Below are 18,901 nucleotides of genomic sequence, written 5' to 3'. Positions count from 1 at the left end.
AGTCCGTTTCCCGGTGCTTGACTTAGTAGCTCAGCCAAAATAACATAAATTAAAAATGCTACACCATTTTCCAACCTCAATCTCTATCCCGAATCTCCCCTTTGCCCCCCAGCAAAACTTTTCCCACATTTAGGCTATTGTTTATATGTGTATTTCACACTATGTTGAGCTAAAATTCGGAGTATAATGCTTGTATGGATGTCAACCAAATACATATTAATGTCATCATCATCAATCAACTGCATTACAATTGAAACTACTTTGACTACCACCACCGATGTCTGTATGCTAGCTATGCTACCAGCGTATACGAACAGGAGTTAGCATTTGGCAGTCACTTTTTCTAAACCTGAAAAGGGACAACTTCTAAATGTTATGCAGCAAAAACAGCCAAATATCAAAATCAGATTTTATTAACCACATTGTGGGCCTGTTACAATACATCAATCATGACAGATTTGACAAATATCCACTTTATTGTATCAGATTTGTTGAATGTGCGTCAATCCAGCATCAAAGACATGGAAACCATGTGTTTTATGCGTTCAATACCACTCCATTTAACCTCTACACATAGCCTACATCGTTGTCACCATATTAGCTAACATCATAGTAAACATAGCTAATAGAACTAACACATTTGTAAACCCTCTACAATCATGCAGTACAGTGTACAGTCAGCAAGCAGTTTTAGCAGTTACACCGGCGGGCCCCGGTGGAAATAAATGAATACCTTGACTTGGAAGAGTTCCAGTGTTGGATAGCCACAGTCAGCTAGCTAACATACTATCCCTCTCTGTTTGAGCCGGGTGTTTGAGTAGGCTAAACTAACGTTAGCTAGCTGCATTCGCTAGCTATGTAAGTGAAAGTTTAAAAAAATACAAGGAAATATAGCTAGCTTTCTCTCTCTCTTGCTTTGCCATAATATTTGAAGAAATTCATTTGTTCAAAACTTTTCAACTATTTTCTTTCTCTCTCTTTGAGTCAACTACTCACCACATGTTATGCACTGCAGAGTAAGCTAGCTGTAGTTAATACTTTCTGTACTAGATTCATTCTCTGATACTTTGATTGAGTGGACAACATGTCAGTTCATGCTGCAAGAGCTCTGATAGGTTGGAGGACGTCCTCCGGAAGTTGCCGTAATTACTGTGTACGTCTATGGAAGGGGGTGAGAACCATGAGCCTCCTAGATTTTGGATTGAAGTCAATGTACCCAGAGGAGGATGAAAACTGTCTGTCCTCCGGTTACACCATGGTGCTACCTACAGAGTGCTGTTGAGGCTACGGTAGACCTACATTGCAAAACAGTGTGTTTTAATCAGTTATTTGGTGACATTAATATATTTAGTATAGTTTTATCTGAAAAGGATAACTTTTTCAATATTTTACCATTTTTATTTCATTCCTCCTCTGAGGAGCCTCCATTACCATTGCAAATTGCATTTCTGGGCCGTGCGTCAGTTAAAGTGCAGTACCGAAGCAAAACTGTAGGAGTATTCGAAACCATGCATCAAGACCGGAACCCTGTCCTTTTGCCAGGCCTACATTTTTTTGTTTTTTGTTGGGGACCAAATAAAAATATTTTATAATCTTATTGATATGGACCCCAATATGACAGCACTACTGACGAAATAAAAAAAAAAGACTGGTTTTGTGTGTGAGATTTGTCTAAAACGTATATGTTGTAAATATTACGTCATGCAAACAAGGCCTATACTGTACATTATTATGGTAACCCATAATGCCGTTTCTCATCGATGCACCAATGGGAGGAGAAGAGTGCTCGAGCCGGCTGGTCTGCGCCAATGGCTGAGTCCTTCAAAAGGAAGTAGGCTACGATCCAATCTGGCCAATTGTCTCGCCCTGATCCGAGAGCGAGATTCATTTAGTTATTTGTTCGTAAACAAATCTGTATTTCTTGCAAAAAAAAACAATGCCATGTTAGTATATAACTATTTTGCAAATATACGGTTAGCTAGATATTGAAGAGACACCTTGCCATCTCTGTATACTGGCTTACAAAGTGGGTAGGTTCTAAAATGTAATGCTAAACTGCCTTTTCGCCTTTCCTTCAAGCGCCGCTTTCCACCGGAAGCGCAGTTGAAATAGAAATCATTAGTACGGGACGTCTGGGTGGAATAGCAAACTGGAATTTCATCTAGGAGTTTGTGGGGCACGTCTTGGGGAAAGTTTGGTAAAGCCACATATCCACAGTGGGCGCAGAGTTCTGGTTGAGGTATGTTATCACAATTGTCAAAACCTACCGGCTAAAATGCTTCAACAAAGCGCGAGTCGTGTAGCACGGGCCCTTCGACGTTTTGATCGCAGTGGCTAGCAACATTATAGCTATAGTATAAAAGATGTAGACAGTCGTGATATTGTAGAGAGTATTTGGGAATCCAGGCAGGCAGTGAGTGAGGGATTTACGCTTGATCAGTGTTTTCACAATTGACTCTGCAATAGACTCGCTATTATGTTTGGTGTCTATTTTTGTCATGCTAGTAGTTGATTCGATCTGTCAAACCACAGAAGATAGCGAGCCAGTTTACTTGTTGTAGCAGTCGGGGATTATGCGTGGGGTTAGGTAACGATGGCTAGATTAACTAAATGTATCACACTGCTGGGTAATAATAGAGAAATGATTTGGTATTCGCCTCAAGGTTGCATGCAAGAATTAGATTGAAATATGTTTATTTTAGACATTTTTAAAAATGTAGATTTGTGTATTAAATGTAGTTGATTATCCAGCTATCATAAGATCTTATTAAATCACTAAATTTAAATCATGTTGTATTGGCAATACAATTATCTGAACTGGAATCTGACCCAGGAACCCCTCTTGTCCCCTCTCTCTGCTCCGCAGGCCCTTCAGCCCATGTGTGATGTTCTCATCTGTTTCGGCTGATCTAAGAGGTGGTCAGCAGCTGCCCGGCTCCATGTCGTTGGGTCCATGCCCTTCTCTCTCCCAGCTGTACCATGAACAACTGGCCACGGGGTGCAGAGAGACTAGCAAGGACCAGAGGAATGCTGCGGAGGGTGGGGGACCTCTGGTGACTGTGACTATGTCTCACAGACCAGCAGAGAGCAGAGCTAGAGATGGTAGTCTTGGGGTGGACTCTGGTGTGAGAGAGAGACAGACCCTGGCAGAGCACAGGCAGAGGGATTTGGGCTCAGTCTCCAGTTTGAGAGGTCCTGTCTATGGGACTGTAGGCTCTTCCAATTTCAGAAGAACAGAGACACAAGTGTCAGACCAGGTGGGGAATGTGTGTGGTGGTGTTAGTGCAGCGATCATCAACTAGATTCAGCTGTAGAACTATTGTATTATTATTTTTCTTGAGTGGGAGCGGCCGTAACATAATTACAAATAATCTGTTGGACCTATCACATATGTTTGACTAAAACATAATAATTTCAAACCTTGTTTACATTTGTGTATGATCACGTGTGTCTCTATTATGCGTGGGAATACTTGGCAACATATTTATTAAATTGAAGTCACTTGGAGCTGATTTCCTGGTGTTTTTACAGGCTTATGTCCAACAATAAAAATACCCCCAAAAAACGTGAAGGGCCAAATAAAACTTGGGCTGCCGGTTGGAACCCTGTCTTAGAGTATGTTTCTGCATGTGTATCCAATGTCTGTGTATTGGATCGTGTGTAAACTTGTGCGTGGTAATTTTCAGGTCCAAGGCACTCAAAGACCCGGCAACAAAGGCAATGTCTCGGTTCATCCAAAACAACTAGGTAATGTACAATTGTTGTTATCAGTTTGTTGTGCATAGAAACTAAGGGGGTGCCAACCTGGCCATACTCGTGATCGTATCTGTAAATTGACAGTTGATAGCCGAATTGGATTGGAAGACACTCATGTTCAGAAAACACGGAAGTGTTGTAATATGCCTAGGTATTTTGTCAACATTTACTTATCTGTCTACAAGTTTGTAGACCAAAAAAGCTTCATATTAGGTGTAGCGCTCGAAGGTGTGTGTCTGTCTGTCCTTAACTTGCAGCAGGCAGACAAATTTGCAGTCACTCAGTAAGAATGCGCCTCGGGGCCTCCCGAGTGGCACAGTGGTCTGAGGCACAGCATTGCAGTTCTAGCTATGCCAGTTGAGATTCTTTGTTCGAGTCCAGGCTCTGTTGCACCCGGCCGCGACCGGGAGACCCATGAGGCGGCGCACAATTGGCCCAGCGTCGTCCGGGTTAGGGGAAGGTTTGGCCTGCAGGGATGTCCTTGTCCCATCGCTCACTAACGACTCCTCCTATGGTGGGCCGGGTGCAGTGCATGCTGTTTCCTCCAACACGTTGGTGCGGCTGGCTTCCGGGTTAAATGGGCATTGTGTCAATAAGCAGTGCGGCTTGGTTGGGTTGTGTTTCGGAGGATGCAGGCTCTTGACCTTCGCCTCTCCTGAGTCCATACGGGAGTTGCAGCGATGAGACAAGACTGTAACTACCAATTGGATACCGCAAAATCTGGGAGAAAAAGGGGTAAAAATATATATATATATTATGCGTTTCGGGATTTTATATTTACCTGCCCCTTCCCCGCTTGTTAGATAGGCTATATCTTGCTAGCAAACGTTCTCACCATTTGATTTATCATAGTAGTAGGCTAACAGGAGGCAGCAGCAATCTAAATGATCAGACTGAAACGTGAGGAGAAGTGATCGGGGGAAATTATGAAACCGTGTCCTTCAGCTACCCAAACCTGACAATCAACCTCCCCAGTTCCAACCCACCCTCTCTGTGACTGTTTTCTGTGCACAGAGCCTACCTCCCCTCCTTCGCCTCCGGTGTGCCCCTCTGATTTTACTCCACTGGCTGGCCCCACGGGAGAGCAGCTGGGGACCCTGAAGCGCTGCCTGGAAGCCCACCAGGCAGAGATGAAGCGGCTGCTGACGGGCTCCCTCGGCTCCCTGTGCCAGCGTCTGGAGGTGGTGGAGAGGAGGATGGAGCAGCTCTGTGAGCAGGGCACCACACATGGCAACAGCCTGGCTCTGCTCAGGAACCAGGTGGGCCAGCTGGCAAGAGGGATGACTGCTGCTGTCGCCAGACAGGACCTGTCACCTCTCCATGGTCTGGGTGAGTTGAAGTTGACGCACTAAAGATTAGAAGGCACCACGCTGACAAGTGTGTGTGCATGCCTCCCTGTTACATTTCAAGTCATTTAAAAAAGGAGAAAAGTTTAATGTTTTTAAGACTGAGTGTGGATTATATACAGTTGAAGTCAGAAGTTTACATACACATAGGTTGGAGTCATTGAAACTTGTTTTTCAACCACTCCACAAATTTCTTGTTAACAAACTATAGTTTTGGCAAGTCGGTTAGGACATCTACATTGTGCATGACACAAGTAATTTTTCCAACAACTGTTTAGAGACAGATTATTTCACTTATAATTCACTGTATCACAATTCCATTGGGTCAGAAGTTTACATACATTAAGTTGACTGTGCCTTTAAACAGCTTGGAAAATTCAAAAAAATTATGTCATGGCTTTAGAAGCTTCTGATAGGCTAATTGACATAATTTGAGTCAATTGGAGGTGTACCTGTGGATGTATTTCAAGGCCTACCTTCAAACTCAGTGCCTCTTTGCTTGACATCATGGGAAACTCAAAAGAAATGAGCCAAGACCTCAGAAAATAAATTATAGACTCGTTCATCCTTGGAGCAATTTCCAAACCCCTGAAGGTACCGCGTTCATCTGTACAAGCAATAGCACGCAACTACACTGCTCAAAAAAATAAAGGGAACACTTAAACAACACAATGTAACTCCAAGTCAATCACAGTTCTGTGAAATCAAACTGTCCACTTAGGAAGCAACACTGATTGACAATAAATTTCACATGCTGTTGTGCAAATGGAATAGACAAAAGGTGGAAATTATAGGCAATTAGCAAGACACCCCCCAAAACAGGAGTGATTCTGCAGGTGGTGACCACAGACCACTTCTCAGTTCCTATGCTTCCTGGCTGATGTTTTGGTCACTTTTGAATGCTGGCGGTGCTCTCACTCTAGTGGTAGCATGCGACGGAGTCTACAACCCACACAAGTGGCTCAGGTAGTGCAGTTCATCCAGGATGGCACATCAATGCGAACTGTGGCAAAAAGGTATGCTGTGTCTGTCAGCGTAGTGTCCAGAGCATGCAGGCGCTACCAGGAGAAAGGCCAGTACATCAGGAGACGTGGAGGAGGCCGTAGTAGAGCAACAACCCAGCAGCAGGACCGCTACCTCCGCCTTTGTGCAAGGAGGTGCACTGCCAGCGCCCTGCAAAATGACCTCCAGCAGAAAGCTGAAATAAATCATTCTCTACTATTATTCTGACATTTCACATTCTTATAATAAAGTGGTGATCCTAACTGACCTAAGACAGGAAATATTTACTAGGATTAAATGTCAGGAATTGTGAAAAACTGAGTTTTTAAATATATTTGGCTAAGGTGTATGTAAACTTCCGACTTTTCTGATGATCAATTAGCCTTTTAAAATGATAAACTTGGATTAGCTAACACAACATGCCATTGACAAACAGGAGTGATGGTTGCTGAAAATGGGCCTCTGTAGGTATTCCATTAAAAAATTCACTGTTTCCAGCTACAATTGTTAATGTTGTAAATGACTGTCTGCACAGTGTTTTTAATGGACAAAAAATTAGCTTTTCTTTCAAAAACAAGGACATTTCTAAGTGACCCCAAACATGGGGGCCACGGGCTGCCAGTGTTTAACTACTTGATTGAAGATTATTTTGTTGGTAAGTAATGTTTCTTGTGTTGTACAGGAAAGGAACCAAGAGTGCTGAAAGAAGAGGACTTCACAAAGTTGTTACCACACAGTCCTAACCCTTCGCGTAATATGGGCTCCTCGGGAACAGACTTAGACAAGGGGAGCGTCACTGGATGTCGATGGATGATGACGACAACATTTTCCCCCAGCCACAGTCCGGCCCCGAGCAAAGAGGGGTTAGGTGGGAAAATGAAAAGAACTGAGTCAGGCCGGTCCGTATCCTCCATAGGAAAAGCTCCCTCTAAGGGGGTCACTGAGGGGTGCAAACAAGGAAACTACTCCCCTGTGTCGGACTTTGAAGATCTGGACATGGAGCTGGCGGCCAAGAAGGGGCAGGATGCTCTTAACTGGTTGGTCAATTCTGCACTGGCAGACACAGAGTCTAGTGACAGCCAGGAAGTGCCCCTTCCATCCCCTTCTCAGAAGGCACAATCTGGGAACAGGAGCGAGAGTATGGAGACACATCCACACTCTCCTCATGTACACTTCCCCACTGAATCCCAAGGCCAGTCCAAAAGCACTGAGTTCCATAAGTGTCCACTTACAGATAAGGGTAGGACTATGGCTGCATTTCCTGAGGGGTTACAGTTGAGCCCTATAGGAGCTTGCTCTCTGTCGCCACATTCCGTTAAAGTTGTAGAGTCATCTAGGTCCGAGCACATGGGAAGAATAGCTCTTGCTTCAACTAATGTCCAACTTAGGGTCACCAGCCCACCTCGCACTGACCACACGGCCTACACTCAGTCCTTCAAAGAGGCAGAGAAAGACCGGAAGCCTGAGAGGAAGAAGCGGAACAAGAGGGAAGCGAAGGCACACTCGGTCGGTGAGTTTAACTCTACCGCCACTATGTCCGTCAAGAGTAGCTTCTCAGCTCAGATACAAGACCGACCACAGGTTGGTGTGGGCAGGGAGGCAGCCGAGGAGAGGCAGCAGAGTCAACAACACAAGCAGTTTGTAGAGAGTATGAGGGTGTCATATGGTGGCCGAGAAAATCAGACTCTGAACTTTACCATACCTCCTCATCAGCAACACAATCCGTTGTCCCACGCCCAGCTGAAGTCTCCAGACGGAGCATCGTCACTATCAGGTTCAGTCTTTGCACCCTCTTCCTGGTCCCCTCTGCCCTCCCCACCCATGTCTGGCTACGTGGACCCTCAGAAGGGAAAACAAGCCACGGATCGATCCCTCCTGCCCTTCCACTCTTCCAGCCCTTCTCTAGACTCCTCTGTGGTCTCCAAGCTCTCCTCTCCCCGAAATGGCTCTTCTAAATCTCTCATGGTTGGTGTTAGATCCATCCACCCCCAAGGCCAGGCCCTCCTACTCCAGCTGTCGGACACAGCCAGCCAGCTTGTACCTTCCAGCCCTTCCCCGGAGCTCCCCTTACCCCCGGATGGTGGTCAAAGCAGATGGGGGAGCATTCCGTGCTTCTTCAACTCCAAGCTCAAGAACCACTGGAATAAGGACCGGTCCTCCTGTAAGAAGCGGCCCCTGAAAGGTGTTCGCAGCACTAGTGGCACTCTAGCCATGTCTCTGCCGGAGCTGGAGGAGGAGACGTTGCAGCACCACTGGCAGCCCCTGGTGATTCTGGGCAGCCCAGTCTTGCCTCTGTCCCCCCTGCAGCTAGGGCCCCTAGCCCAGACCTTCTCCTCCTTCTGCTGTAGCAGCAAGGCCCTGGACAGAGATGTTTCTACTCTGCAGCACAGCCTCTTCCATGCCACAGGCCAGTTTCCCATGTCCCTCTTCAGCCAGATGGGCTTCTCCAAGTTTTCCAAGGCGGGTCTGAGCACCATGCTGGCTGCATCCTCCCCCGCCTCCTTCCGCCTCTGGTTCAGACATAAGTGCCCCATGCCCCTCATGAGGTTGTCGGCCACAGCGGTGGAGACGGTGATGTGTCAGATTATAGAGTCACAGAAGAAGTACATGTATCCCCCCCTCAAGGACTACACAGGCCCTCCTGGCCTGGACAATGACCACAGGTCAGTATTGATAGGCATTTTCATGTGCTAATGGCTTATGAAGATGGCTCTATGTTAATAGAGAGAATAAAGATTTACTTATTGTAGTAAACATTTGAAGATATTCTGCTGATTTCTTGTTTTCTTGCTTGTTGGTTTGTAATTGCAGTTATGCTCAATCATGCAGTCAAGAAGCTACCTCTGTCAGAATGTCTAGCACAGCAAGGTGAGCAGACGTCTAGACGTGGCACTATTGAATGTCCATGAAATGCAAATGCAATGTAATAATTGATTGGCAAACGAATATGGGCTGGCTACATTACATCTGTTACTGCTGTTGTCAGTGGCATCTCAAAGGATAAACAGCATGTATAAGTGATGCACAACCTATGCCTATTATTGAATATCATCACGAACTGTGTGTCTCCATCCTGTTTTCCGCCCAGCAGTACGTCTCTCACCTTCTCACCGACACGGCGACGTTGGGTCAGACTCCCCCCAGAACGGGCCCTTTCCAGCCCCAAGACCAGTCATAGCCACAGCCCCAAGATCATGCGTCTGGATAACCAGCCCGAGCCTGTGCCCAGCTTTGCCAACGTCAAATACCCTGGTCTGCATGGCCGCAGCCCATCCAGAGAGGTGAGCCTGGCATGTACAGTAACTGTCTTAGAATGGACTTTGACTAGACAGGGATGGGCAACTTTGATGGGTGTGGTGGCCACACTCATGAGGGGCCGCATTTGCTCACGGGTGACTCTCACACTCTGGCCAGCATGTGCATGCCATGCAATCACAAGCGTCCCAGGTTAGAGCGCACATTTAGATGCTGGTGAGGAGAGAAAGGGCTTCACCAAAGACAGTACAGTATGAGGTTTAGCAATTGTGTGGCTTTACCTCAGTGTGTCCGGTGCTGCTAATGCTAACAAGAATGTCAATTTGGTGCCAAAGAAGGGCGCATCTTCAGTGCTATGGCAGTATTTCGTTACAGGCAAACCTCAAAAACTGTTTGAGTTGTCTCGACAATTGATTTAATAATTTGAAGAATAACCATCCACTACTTTACGATGATTGAATAGTAAAAAAAGAACCCGAGAGCAGCAAAGCCCCTCAGCCACAACCAGCCGCCTACGTGAAACACGCATTGGTTGCTGATGCGTTTTCAAGTGTAACACCCTACAAAAAAACATCCCGCAGCCGCATAGAAGTCAGGGGCTATCAGATAGCCAAAGACATGGTTCTTATTTACACAGTCAGCAAAGATGGCTTCAAGAAGATGATAAACAAGCTGGATAAGAAGTATACATATTTCTCCCAAATCACCATCCCAACACTGTATAACAAAATTAAGGGAGGAGTTGAAACATGTCACATTGAATGACTGGACCAGACGCCAATGTTTTGGACACAGACTACACCTTGCAATCAGTAGGCTACGTGTTACAATTTTTTTAAGGCACTTTGACTTATAATAATGATTCAGCCTATTTATACATAATTACACAATCATAAGCTTCATATTCCATCTGCAGCCCATGGCTGCTTGAATAAATCATTAACTTAGGTTATTTAAGAACTCGTATTGGGAAATAGGAACTCATAATGTTATTCATGAATGAATCAATAATATATTTTGACTTGTTAATATGTAGGGGTTATAATCCTATCTGTTATCATATGTAGCCTATAACAATGTTGGGAAAGATGAGTTTCATTTGGTTTTGTGTTCAGTTAGCACAGTGTGTTAATTCACATGATCTCATATTAGAAGTGATGTTCTCTACCCTGACAGTTGTTTTAACCATGTCTGATGGAATTACCAAGTTTTCACCCACGTGTTGCAATTCATAATAGCAATTGCAATATCTGGCCCAAAAATCGCAATTATATATTTTGTCCAAATCGTGCAGCCCTAGAGAGAAAAAAATATGTTTGAACTTTTACTCATTTTACCATAGGGCGGAGAGGAAAATGTGCTGTTTTACAGACAATTTCCTGCAATTCTACACATTTTGTCATAAGGTGGGGAGAAATGTTTGCAGTTTTTAATGGTATCTGAGGGAGACTAACTAAAAATAATAATTGCGGATGATATTTCCACTCTTATTTGCCATATCTGAAATGTAAGCCTACTAGAAAGTGTGTGACCTCAGGCTTGGAGGGAAGCAAAAGTCATTCCGCTACCTAAGTCCCATTTACTGGCTCAAATAGCAGACCAATCAGCCTGTTACCAACCCTTAGTAAAGTCAGTTAAGAACAAATTCTTATTTACAATGACGGCCTGCCCTGGCCAAACCCGGACGACACTGGGCCAATTGTGCGCCGCCCTATGGATCTCCCAAACACGGCCGGATGTGATACAGTCTGGATTCGAACCAGGGACTGTAGTGATGCATCTTGCACTGAGATGCAGTGCCTTAGACCGCTGTGCCACTTGGGAGCCCACATGTTAGGGATGTAACGATTCACCATTCATCAATACCCAACGGTCTTCAGTTCAAATGTTTAAGATATGAAACCTAACCGATCCAAATGAAGCATGCATCAGCCAGAAAACCGATTCAAAAGTTACCAATCTGTTTTTTAAAAACTTTATTCTGAAAATACCTCATCTGTTGTGACTGAATTGGTGCTTCCTTTCCTTCAGTTCAGTTTTGGGCATCTGAGTTGCGCAGCGGTATAAGGCACCAACTCAGTGCTAGAGGCGTCACTACAGACACCCTGGTTCAAATCCAGGCTGTATCACAACCGGCTGTGATTGGGAGTCCCATAGGGCGGCGCACAATTGGCCCAGCTTCATCCAGGTTTGGCCGGTGTAGGCCATCATTGTAAATAATAATTTGTTCTTAATAAGACTAGGGGGCGCAGTTTTCGCTTTTGGCTAAAAAGGCGTACCCATTTGAAACGACCTATTTCTCAGCCCCCGAAACTAGAATATGCATATAATAGTCAGATTAGGATAGAAAACACTCTGAAGTTTCCAAAACTAAGAATTTTGTCTGTGTTAAACAGAACTGGTATTGCAGGCTAAAACCTGAGGAAAATCCAACCAGGAAGTGGCCCTGTTTTTGAGACCTCTCTGTTCCCATGCATACCTATTGCCAATTGAAAGGGATATCAACCAGATGTATTTTTCTATGTCTTCCCTAAGGTGTCAACAGCCTTTAGACATAGTTTCAGGCTTTTATTTTGAAGAATGAGCGTGAAAGGGCACATTGCGTAAGTGGATAGGTGGGGGCTCTCCGAGTGATTTTTGCGCAAAAGTGAAAGGCAGCCATTGTTTCTCTCGGTCCTAGTGAAAAGCCAACTGTCCCGGTTGATATATTATCGAATAGATATTTGAAAAACACCCTGAAGTTGGATCATAAACAACGTTTGACATGTTTCTGTGGACATTATGGATATAATTAGGATTTTTTTCCGGCGTTGTCGCGAACGCTTTTTCCGGTGGATTCCTGGGCATAACGCAGCAAACAAACCGAGGTATTTGGATATAAAAAATATCTTTATGGAACAAAAGGAACATTTGCTGTCTAACAGAGTCTCGTGAGTAAAACCATCCGAAGATCATCAAAGGTAAACGATTAATATGATTGCTTTTCTGATTTTCGTGACCAAGTTACCTGACGCTAAGTGTTCTTATTGTTTTGTCGAACGATCGATAAATTTACACAAATGCAAGTATTGCTTGCGTTGTAAAGCATAATTTCAAAATCTGAGACGACAGATGGATTAACAAAAGGCTAAGCTGTGTTTTGCAATATTGCACTTGTGATTTCATGAAATTATATTTTATTATATACCGTTCGTGCTAGGCTACGCTATGCTAGTCAGTGTTTCTGATGACAAATATCCGGGATGGGTGGTTCAGAAAGGTTTTAACTGACTTGCCTAGTTAAATAAAACAATTAATGTAATTTGAATGTCTCAACTAATTGTAACTCAACTAAATGTTACCAATTGTGTTTTACTGGAGTTGTGTAGCCTACCGGAGTGGACGCAACTCCCATCCAACAGCTGATTGGGGTTTTCAATCATTCATATTTGATTTAGTTGTTTAGGTTCACTATAAGAAATCGTTTTGGTAGTTTTTTCTTTAAACAGTCAGTGTATTTGGTCATTGTTACATGAACAGGGTAATTTCATAAATGACAGCAATACTTTTTTGGAGCTGTGCATGGTCACATTCATTGGTTGGAGTGGAAGAAACACTCCTTAAAATTCCAATCGGTCTAAACTATTTGCTTTTGAGACTGGGTAAAATCCAAAGCTGCAGTATACTAATTGGCTAAATGCCATTCTAATTTCTAAAGATTAGTATTGTCATTGTGTCAACTCAACATTTTATCTGCAAAAATGACAAATTGGTGATTTTTCAGATAAAAAGTAGGGGGACAAAAAGCATAGGTACCTGAGCTGCCCTATGGTTCAGGTCAGGTACCTACACACACCATTGAGGAACATACACACACTGAGGGCCACTCCGCTTAGAGAAGTCATCTCAGACAGATCCAGCTCAGAGGCCCAGCGCCTGAGCTCCCATCAGCAGCAGATATAAATGGAAAATGAATGTGTTCATGCAAAAAAATGCATGTAATTGTATCGAATTGATCCAAATCACATAAATTCATTCCCCTAATCAAACCAAATCGCACCGAATTGTTCCAAATGAAAATGTTTTCTATCGGAGCCCATATATCTAGATGCATATGAAAGAAGAGATGCACATCCCTAGACACCATTCTTCCACAAGAACTTCCAGAATTTGGTGTTTTGTTGATGGTGGTGGAAAACACTGTCTCAGGCGCCACTCCAGAATCTCCCATAAGTGTTCATTTGGGTTGAAATCTGCTGACTGAGACAGCCATGGCATATGGTTATCATTGAATGGTTTGATAAGAATGAAAACAATGACCACTCGTGCTCTGTGGATGGGGACATTGTCAACATATGGGGGCCAAAATAATGGCCCGCCCAGAATTTGTTGTTGATTACTTAACTCAGGAACCACACTTGTGTGGAAGCACCTGCTTTCAATATACTTTGTATCCCTCATTTACTCAAGTGTTTCCTTTTATTTTGGCAGTTACCTGTAGGTGTGGCTCTGATTCTGTACAATCCTTACATTTTATAGGGATCATGCACAACAAACGTTCCGCCAGATTTGAGCAATATAGCTAATTCTTAGTTGCAGTCTCTGCAGTCTAGTCCTGGACCTAAGGGGGCTGATGAATGTTGTGACAGTGGGAACACCATTTTGGTGTTGACTGAGGATGCTCATTTGATCCACGGAGTGAGTTTTGCATTTTATTCCCTGTGAGCATCATTGATTTTTCAAGGAAGAACCTCTTCCATTGTCTGAACACAAACTCTTGCAATCCAGCTAGTTGTACCTGTCCCTTGTGACTTCTTTTCCATATTATTAAAATATAATTCCTTTCTGGTTCTGTGATCTTGCTCACTTTTTCTTTCTTTTGTTCTGTAGGGTGGTCTGTATGATGCGAGTGTGGGAACCCAGCCATGCCAGCGCTCCAAGAGGGTATCCCAGATCCGCATTCGGAAGACTGTTCCCAAACCAGACAACAACCTCACGCCCATGGGCCTGCCCAAACCAAAGAGGTAAATTAAACTCAGTAACTAACAAAACAATGGGATTATTGAAATACCACGGCTCATGTGATCACACAGAGTGCCAACTGTGTTTTACATGTTTTATTTTGCGTACATCCCATCAGACTGAAGAAGAAGGAGTTCAGCTTGGAGGAGATTTACACCAACAAGAATTACAAATCACCCACTCCCAACAGGTCAGCCATCATCCTTTTTATTATTCAAACTGTACCTCAAGTTGGAGAACATGACAATTTACAGTATATTGAAACCACTTGTTGTTAGTCAATAGGCTTTTAAAATAGGCATAGGGCATTTCCAAGGTAAAGGAATTACGCTGAGGCTCAGATTATGCACTTTAAAATGTATGCCAAACAAAAACCATTGATTTCAAAGTGTAACAAACCATACACCTCTATGCACAATGACTACTTTTACCAATTTACACAGTAAATAAAAAAAAACATTAACTGTAAAAACTGTGCAGATACAAAGTTTGGTAACAGTTACTGTAAAATTTCCCTGATATTTATTCTGTTACCAAACTTTGTATCTGCACAGTTCTTCCTGTAAATTTGTTTTTGTAACATTTTCTGGGGAAATTGTTAAGTATTCCTTGTACGTAGTTGTATGGTTTATTAAACTTTGATTTTAAAGGTTTTTGTTTGGTATACATTTTAATGTGAAAAATCTTAATCTCAGTAATTTCCCCTTTAATATTGTTCATCATATGGTTTATCATTTTGATTAGTGTATGGTATTGCTGAGCAGTTAACTGACATTTCTGTTATTGACATTTTTTTTTAAACAACTCATTGACCAATGTTGGTTGTTATTTGAATTCCATTTCGGTCTTTTTTTTGTGAGCTTGTAGTTTAGTGCAGAAAACATGGTAATTAACTACAATGACCATAAACCATTGTGCCTACTTGTCCGGTCTGTGTAGCTTTTATTTATGTTTTGTAAAAGAGACAGAAAAATGTCATCAAGAGGAGAGCAGTTGCTTAGCGAGGTATCTCAACCTGAAAATGCATGATCTTAGTGATTGATAGTTGGTATTCAGCAATCATAACAGTATGCCTTATTTACTTTGAAGAACTTCTAAAATAGTGATTTTGTCAGACAGCAAAGACAGCAGCTCTATAGAGATGGGATGACTTATAATGAAATAATAACTAAAACAAATATAATACACACCTGAAATATTTGTTTTAACTAATGTCAATATATTATGATTTAAGTGATGAGCTGTAATGGGCAGTCACTACCATCATGGGACCTTTATTAATTGTTTTATTCTGTGTTAAAGCATTCAACACACATAGTGCATTTAATGTTTTTTTTTTATTATTTTTTTTTAAATAACCGTAATCGAAAACAGTAATGTATTTTTTAATAATCGAATCTGAACCGACCTCAAAAAAGCACTATTCGCTCAGCACTAGTATATGGTTTATCATATTGTTTAGTATATGGTTTATCATATTGTTTTCCCATACCAGGAGCCTGGAGACCATCTTTGAGGAGCCCAAGGAGAAGAACGGATCGCTGGTCTGCATTGGCCACCAGAAGAGGAAGCGTGTACTGGACTTCCCCGACTTCACACTGCCGCGCAAACGCAAAGTCCGGGCCAACATGGCTCCCCTGCGCGTAAAGGGCCCCAGGGGGCGTGGGAGGCGGGGGAGGCCTGACGATACCGACCTGGATGTCATGCTCATCGAGCGGCTGAGCGAGCTGGAAGACTTCTTCACCCGCCAAGGCCTGGAGGACTGAGCAGTCCCACAATACCCCCTATTTCACATCCAAATACAGACTCTCACAAATGGTACCCTATTCATCATAGTGCTCTACTTTTGACCCAAGCCCATCGGGTCAAAGTAGCACATTATAGAGTGAACAAGTTATCAATTGTGACATGCTACACACATGCATTGCACACAGTTCATCATTCTCAGTTTTTGGGCAGCTTGTTTTGTAAATTGATTGGGCTTATGAAACTGGATTTTAATGATTAGAGCATGTAAAGAGATTTCTATGATCGTGTTAGGTTTTGCTACTTCTGAGCCCCTGAAATGCCCGTTCAGATTATTTGTTTTAGAACTGGCAGACTTTGAAGTGCTAGAACAAATCGACTTAATGTGTGCCTTTATGGAAATTTAAACTCAATCCAGCAAAGAGAGGATTTTTATGATAGATAATGAATAGTGGTTGAACAATTACTTTTTTGTTCTTGGGAACTATAATTGAAACTGTGATAACAGAATTTTGTGCGCTGATACTTGGATGTGTGTGTTCGTTCACACACATGCAGACACATATGGAACTTTCGCATGTGAACACATGGACAACAAGTTTGATAACCCATACCTGAGCACTTTCCTTCTTACCTCATTCAGATTTCTCATCAACTCATTCATTAAATTGTTGTTTTGAACGGGACCTTGTGAGGACACAACCGTTTCTGACAGTCAACAGTATATGTGCAGCTTTAGTCACCTGATGACAGCCTCACTGCTAGCCTGGCCTTGGGAATGGAGGTAACTGACCACCAGTAGCAACTTGGATTGGTGCCACATCTCTCTCTCTACCTCCTCATGCATTGTTGGGAAAGATGTTACATGTGGGGGCATCAGTTCAGTACATCCCCCTGATAACCCGACTGGGATCTAGATGATGATTTCCCATCTTGAATCATAGTGAAACAATATGTATATTTTGCAGTATTTGGAAAGAAAAGGAAAAGTCCATAATTAACAGTCTTCTTTTTCACCTGATGTGCATCATCCGGTCCATCATCTGATGTGTGAACACGATTTGATGAAAATGTGTATTTCCTATAGATGGTATATTATCTCTACTTCAGTGTTGAGGACCTAGATCAGGACTGGGCAAACGATGAGCCCATTCAATCTGGCCCACGGGAGGTTTGAGTAATACAAGTTTAAAATAAAAATGATTATTTTGGGTTAGATGAAATACTCAAGGCCACTCTTGATCGTTTAAATCTAGATGATGGTATGTAGAAATTATAATGGGCCTATATATTTCCAAATAACTGCAGTTTTTCCGGCCCGCAAATTAATTTTAACAAACCCGTCCATCCCCAAAAAATCTGTGCGGCCCTCCATTGAATTTCGAAATCCCGATGTGGCCCTGAAGCCAAAAAGTTTGCCTTTCCCTGACCTAGCTACACAGTTGTACTACGAGGACCTTTTGGGTCGAAATGCCTCAAGGTTTAAGTCCCTTGGCTCACTGTAAAGGACTCGGTATCCATGGAAATAGTCATTTGGTAGAAATGTACCTAATCTTTGATCACAAACTGGATTCTTTTTTTTCTTCTTGCGGTTCCTTCCTGTGGATTGGTTTTCCTTTTTGGTGCATCATTTTTCTTTGGACATATGAAATATGCAACATCTTTGTGTTTGGATTTTTTTGTAGGCAGACCCTTTTTTGTTTAAACTGTCATAGACTTCAAACTCCTCTGAATAGGGACTCTTGACACCATTGACCGTGTCTGTCTCCCAGTATTCTAATGCTGGATGGTCACAGGTTAGGGTTATTCAATTGTCTGGCTGTGATCTGGCCTCATCTTCTAATAGCTGCTGAACATTTCTAACATTTCTTCACAACATGAGGATTACAAGTAATGTGCACTGAGTGGTCCTGTGCTTGGATAAGTAAGTGTGGGCTGCGGGCCTGTAGATGTTTTCCTAATTCCTATTGCTGCTAAACCGCCTACCTAGTATATTATATTGCAAAATGTATATTATAGATGTTGTGTTTTTTTTTTTGTATTTAATTATTATTTTTTAATCATGTGATCCATAAAATCCACATCAGTCCATGCCACATGATGTTGAGCAAAATATGGATCCACTAACTGGTCTGTCTTAAAACAGCATTTACCCATCTTCTCTTTGTGTGTGTGCAGCAATCTTTCATGTAAAAGTTAAATCAGGCCTGTAAATAGGTCCATTAAGAACTCTGTTGCCTTAGATTGGAAGACCTAGCTTGGTTGCCCGATCTGTTTCTACTTCAGCTTACACTTCTAGCATTGTCATACCAAACAGCCTGTCCTTATTGCAATCTCATTTTTACATTGAATAATGACTGTGGAGATACGTTTCTGCTTTAACAAAATCCTTATCTAGGAGCCAGCAATTAAATAGTTGTAGTGTTCAATTCATTACCATAATTCTCATGCATTATTTTTAAATCATGACAATTTATTGTGGAACACTCATTTGAAGTGAATACTTTGTCTATCTGTGGTCAATCATCATTACATATCAGATAGGTCTTTGTTCGGAATCAAGTGGAAACATTCAGCTCAGCATCAGCACACATTGACATAATCCTTTCATGAATTGTTCAGCATAATTTTTCAAAAGTGTCATTACCTGACTGATTTAATGGGGTTTGCATTTAACACCCAAGTATTCCACTGTTCAAACTTCTCCATAACTTCTAGTGTTCTGCCATTATAAAAACTTTTTTATTTTGTCATTTATTTTCTCTTGTATTCTTTTGTAAGTGTATGGTTACTTT

General features: G+C 42.5%; 1 protein-coding gene across 3 annotated transcripts; it reads left to right on the top strand.

The window, feature by feature from the left end:
• Positions 1-1,822: 1,822 nt before the first annotated feature.
• LOC129818317 (uncharacterized) lies at positions 1,823-18,263 on the top strand. Of its 3 annotated transcripts, none has more exons than XM_055874085.1 (10): positions 1,823-2,030; positions 2,867-3,257; positions 3,687-3,747; positions 4,771-5,085; positions 6,787-8,767; positions 8,916-8,972; positions 9,193-9,385; positions 14,229-14,362; positions 14,479-14,550; positions 15,856-18,263. In XM_055874085.1, the coding sequence occupies exons 2-10, from the start codon at positions 2,886-2,888 to the stop codon at positions 16,124-16,126; spliced, it is 3,456 nt and encodes a 1,151-aa protein (XP_055730060.1). In that variant the 5' UTR covers positions 1,823-2,030; positions 2,867-2,885; the 3' UTR covers positions 16,127-18,263. The 3 variants fall into 3 exon arrangements, with proteins under 3 accessions (XP_055730060.1, XP_055730061.1, XP_055730059.1); XM_055874086.1 differs by having other exon boundaries at positions 1,824-2,239; positions 9,196-9,385; XM_055874084.1 differs by having other exon boundaries at positions 1,824-2,239.
• Positions 18,264-18,901: the final 638 nt, after the last annotated feature.

This window comes from Salvelinus fontinalis, chromosome 21 (genome assembly GCF_029448725.1).
Source record: "Salvelinus fontinalis isolate EN_2023a chromosome 21, ASM2944872v1, whole genome shotgun sequence".
NCBI classification, from domain to species: Eukaryota; Metazoa; Chordata; class Actinopteri; order Salmoniformes; family Salmonidae; genus Salvelinus; species Salvelinus fontinalis.
Note: the sequence above shows the minus strand (reverse complement) of the source record. Positions and strands in the feature narration are given on the sequence as shown.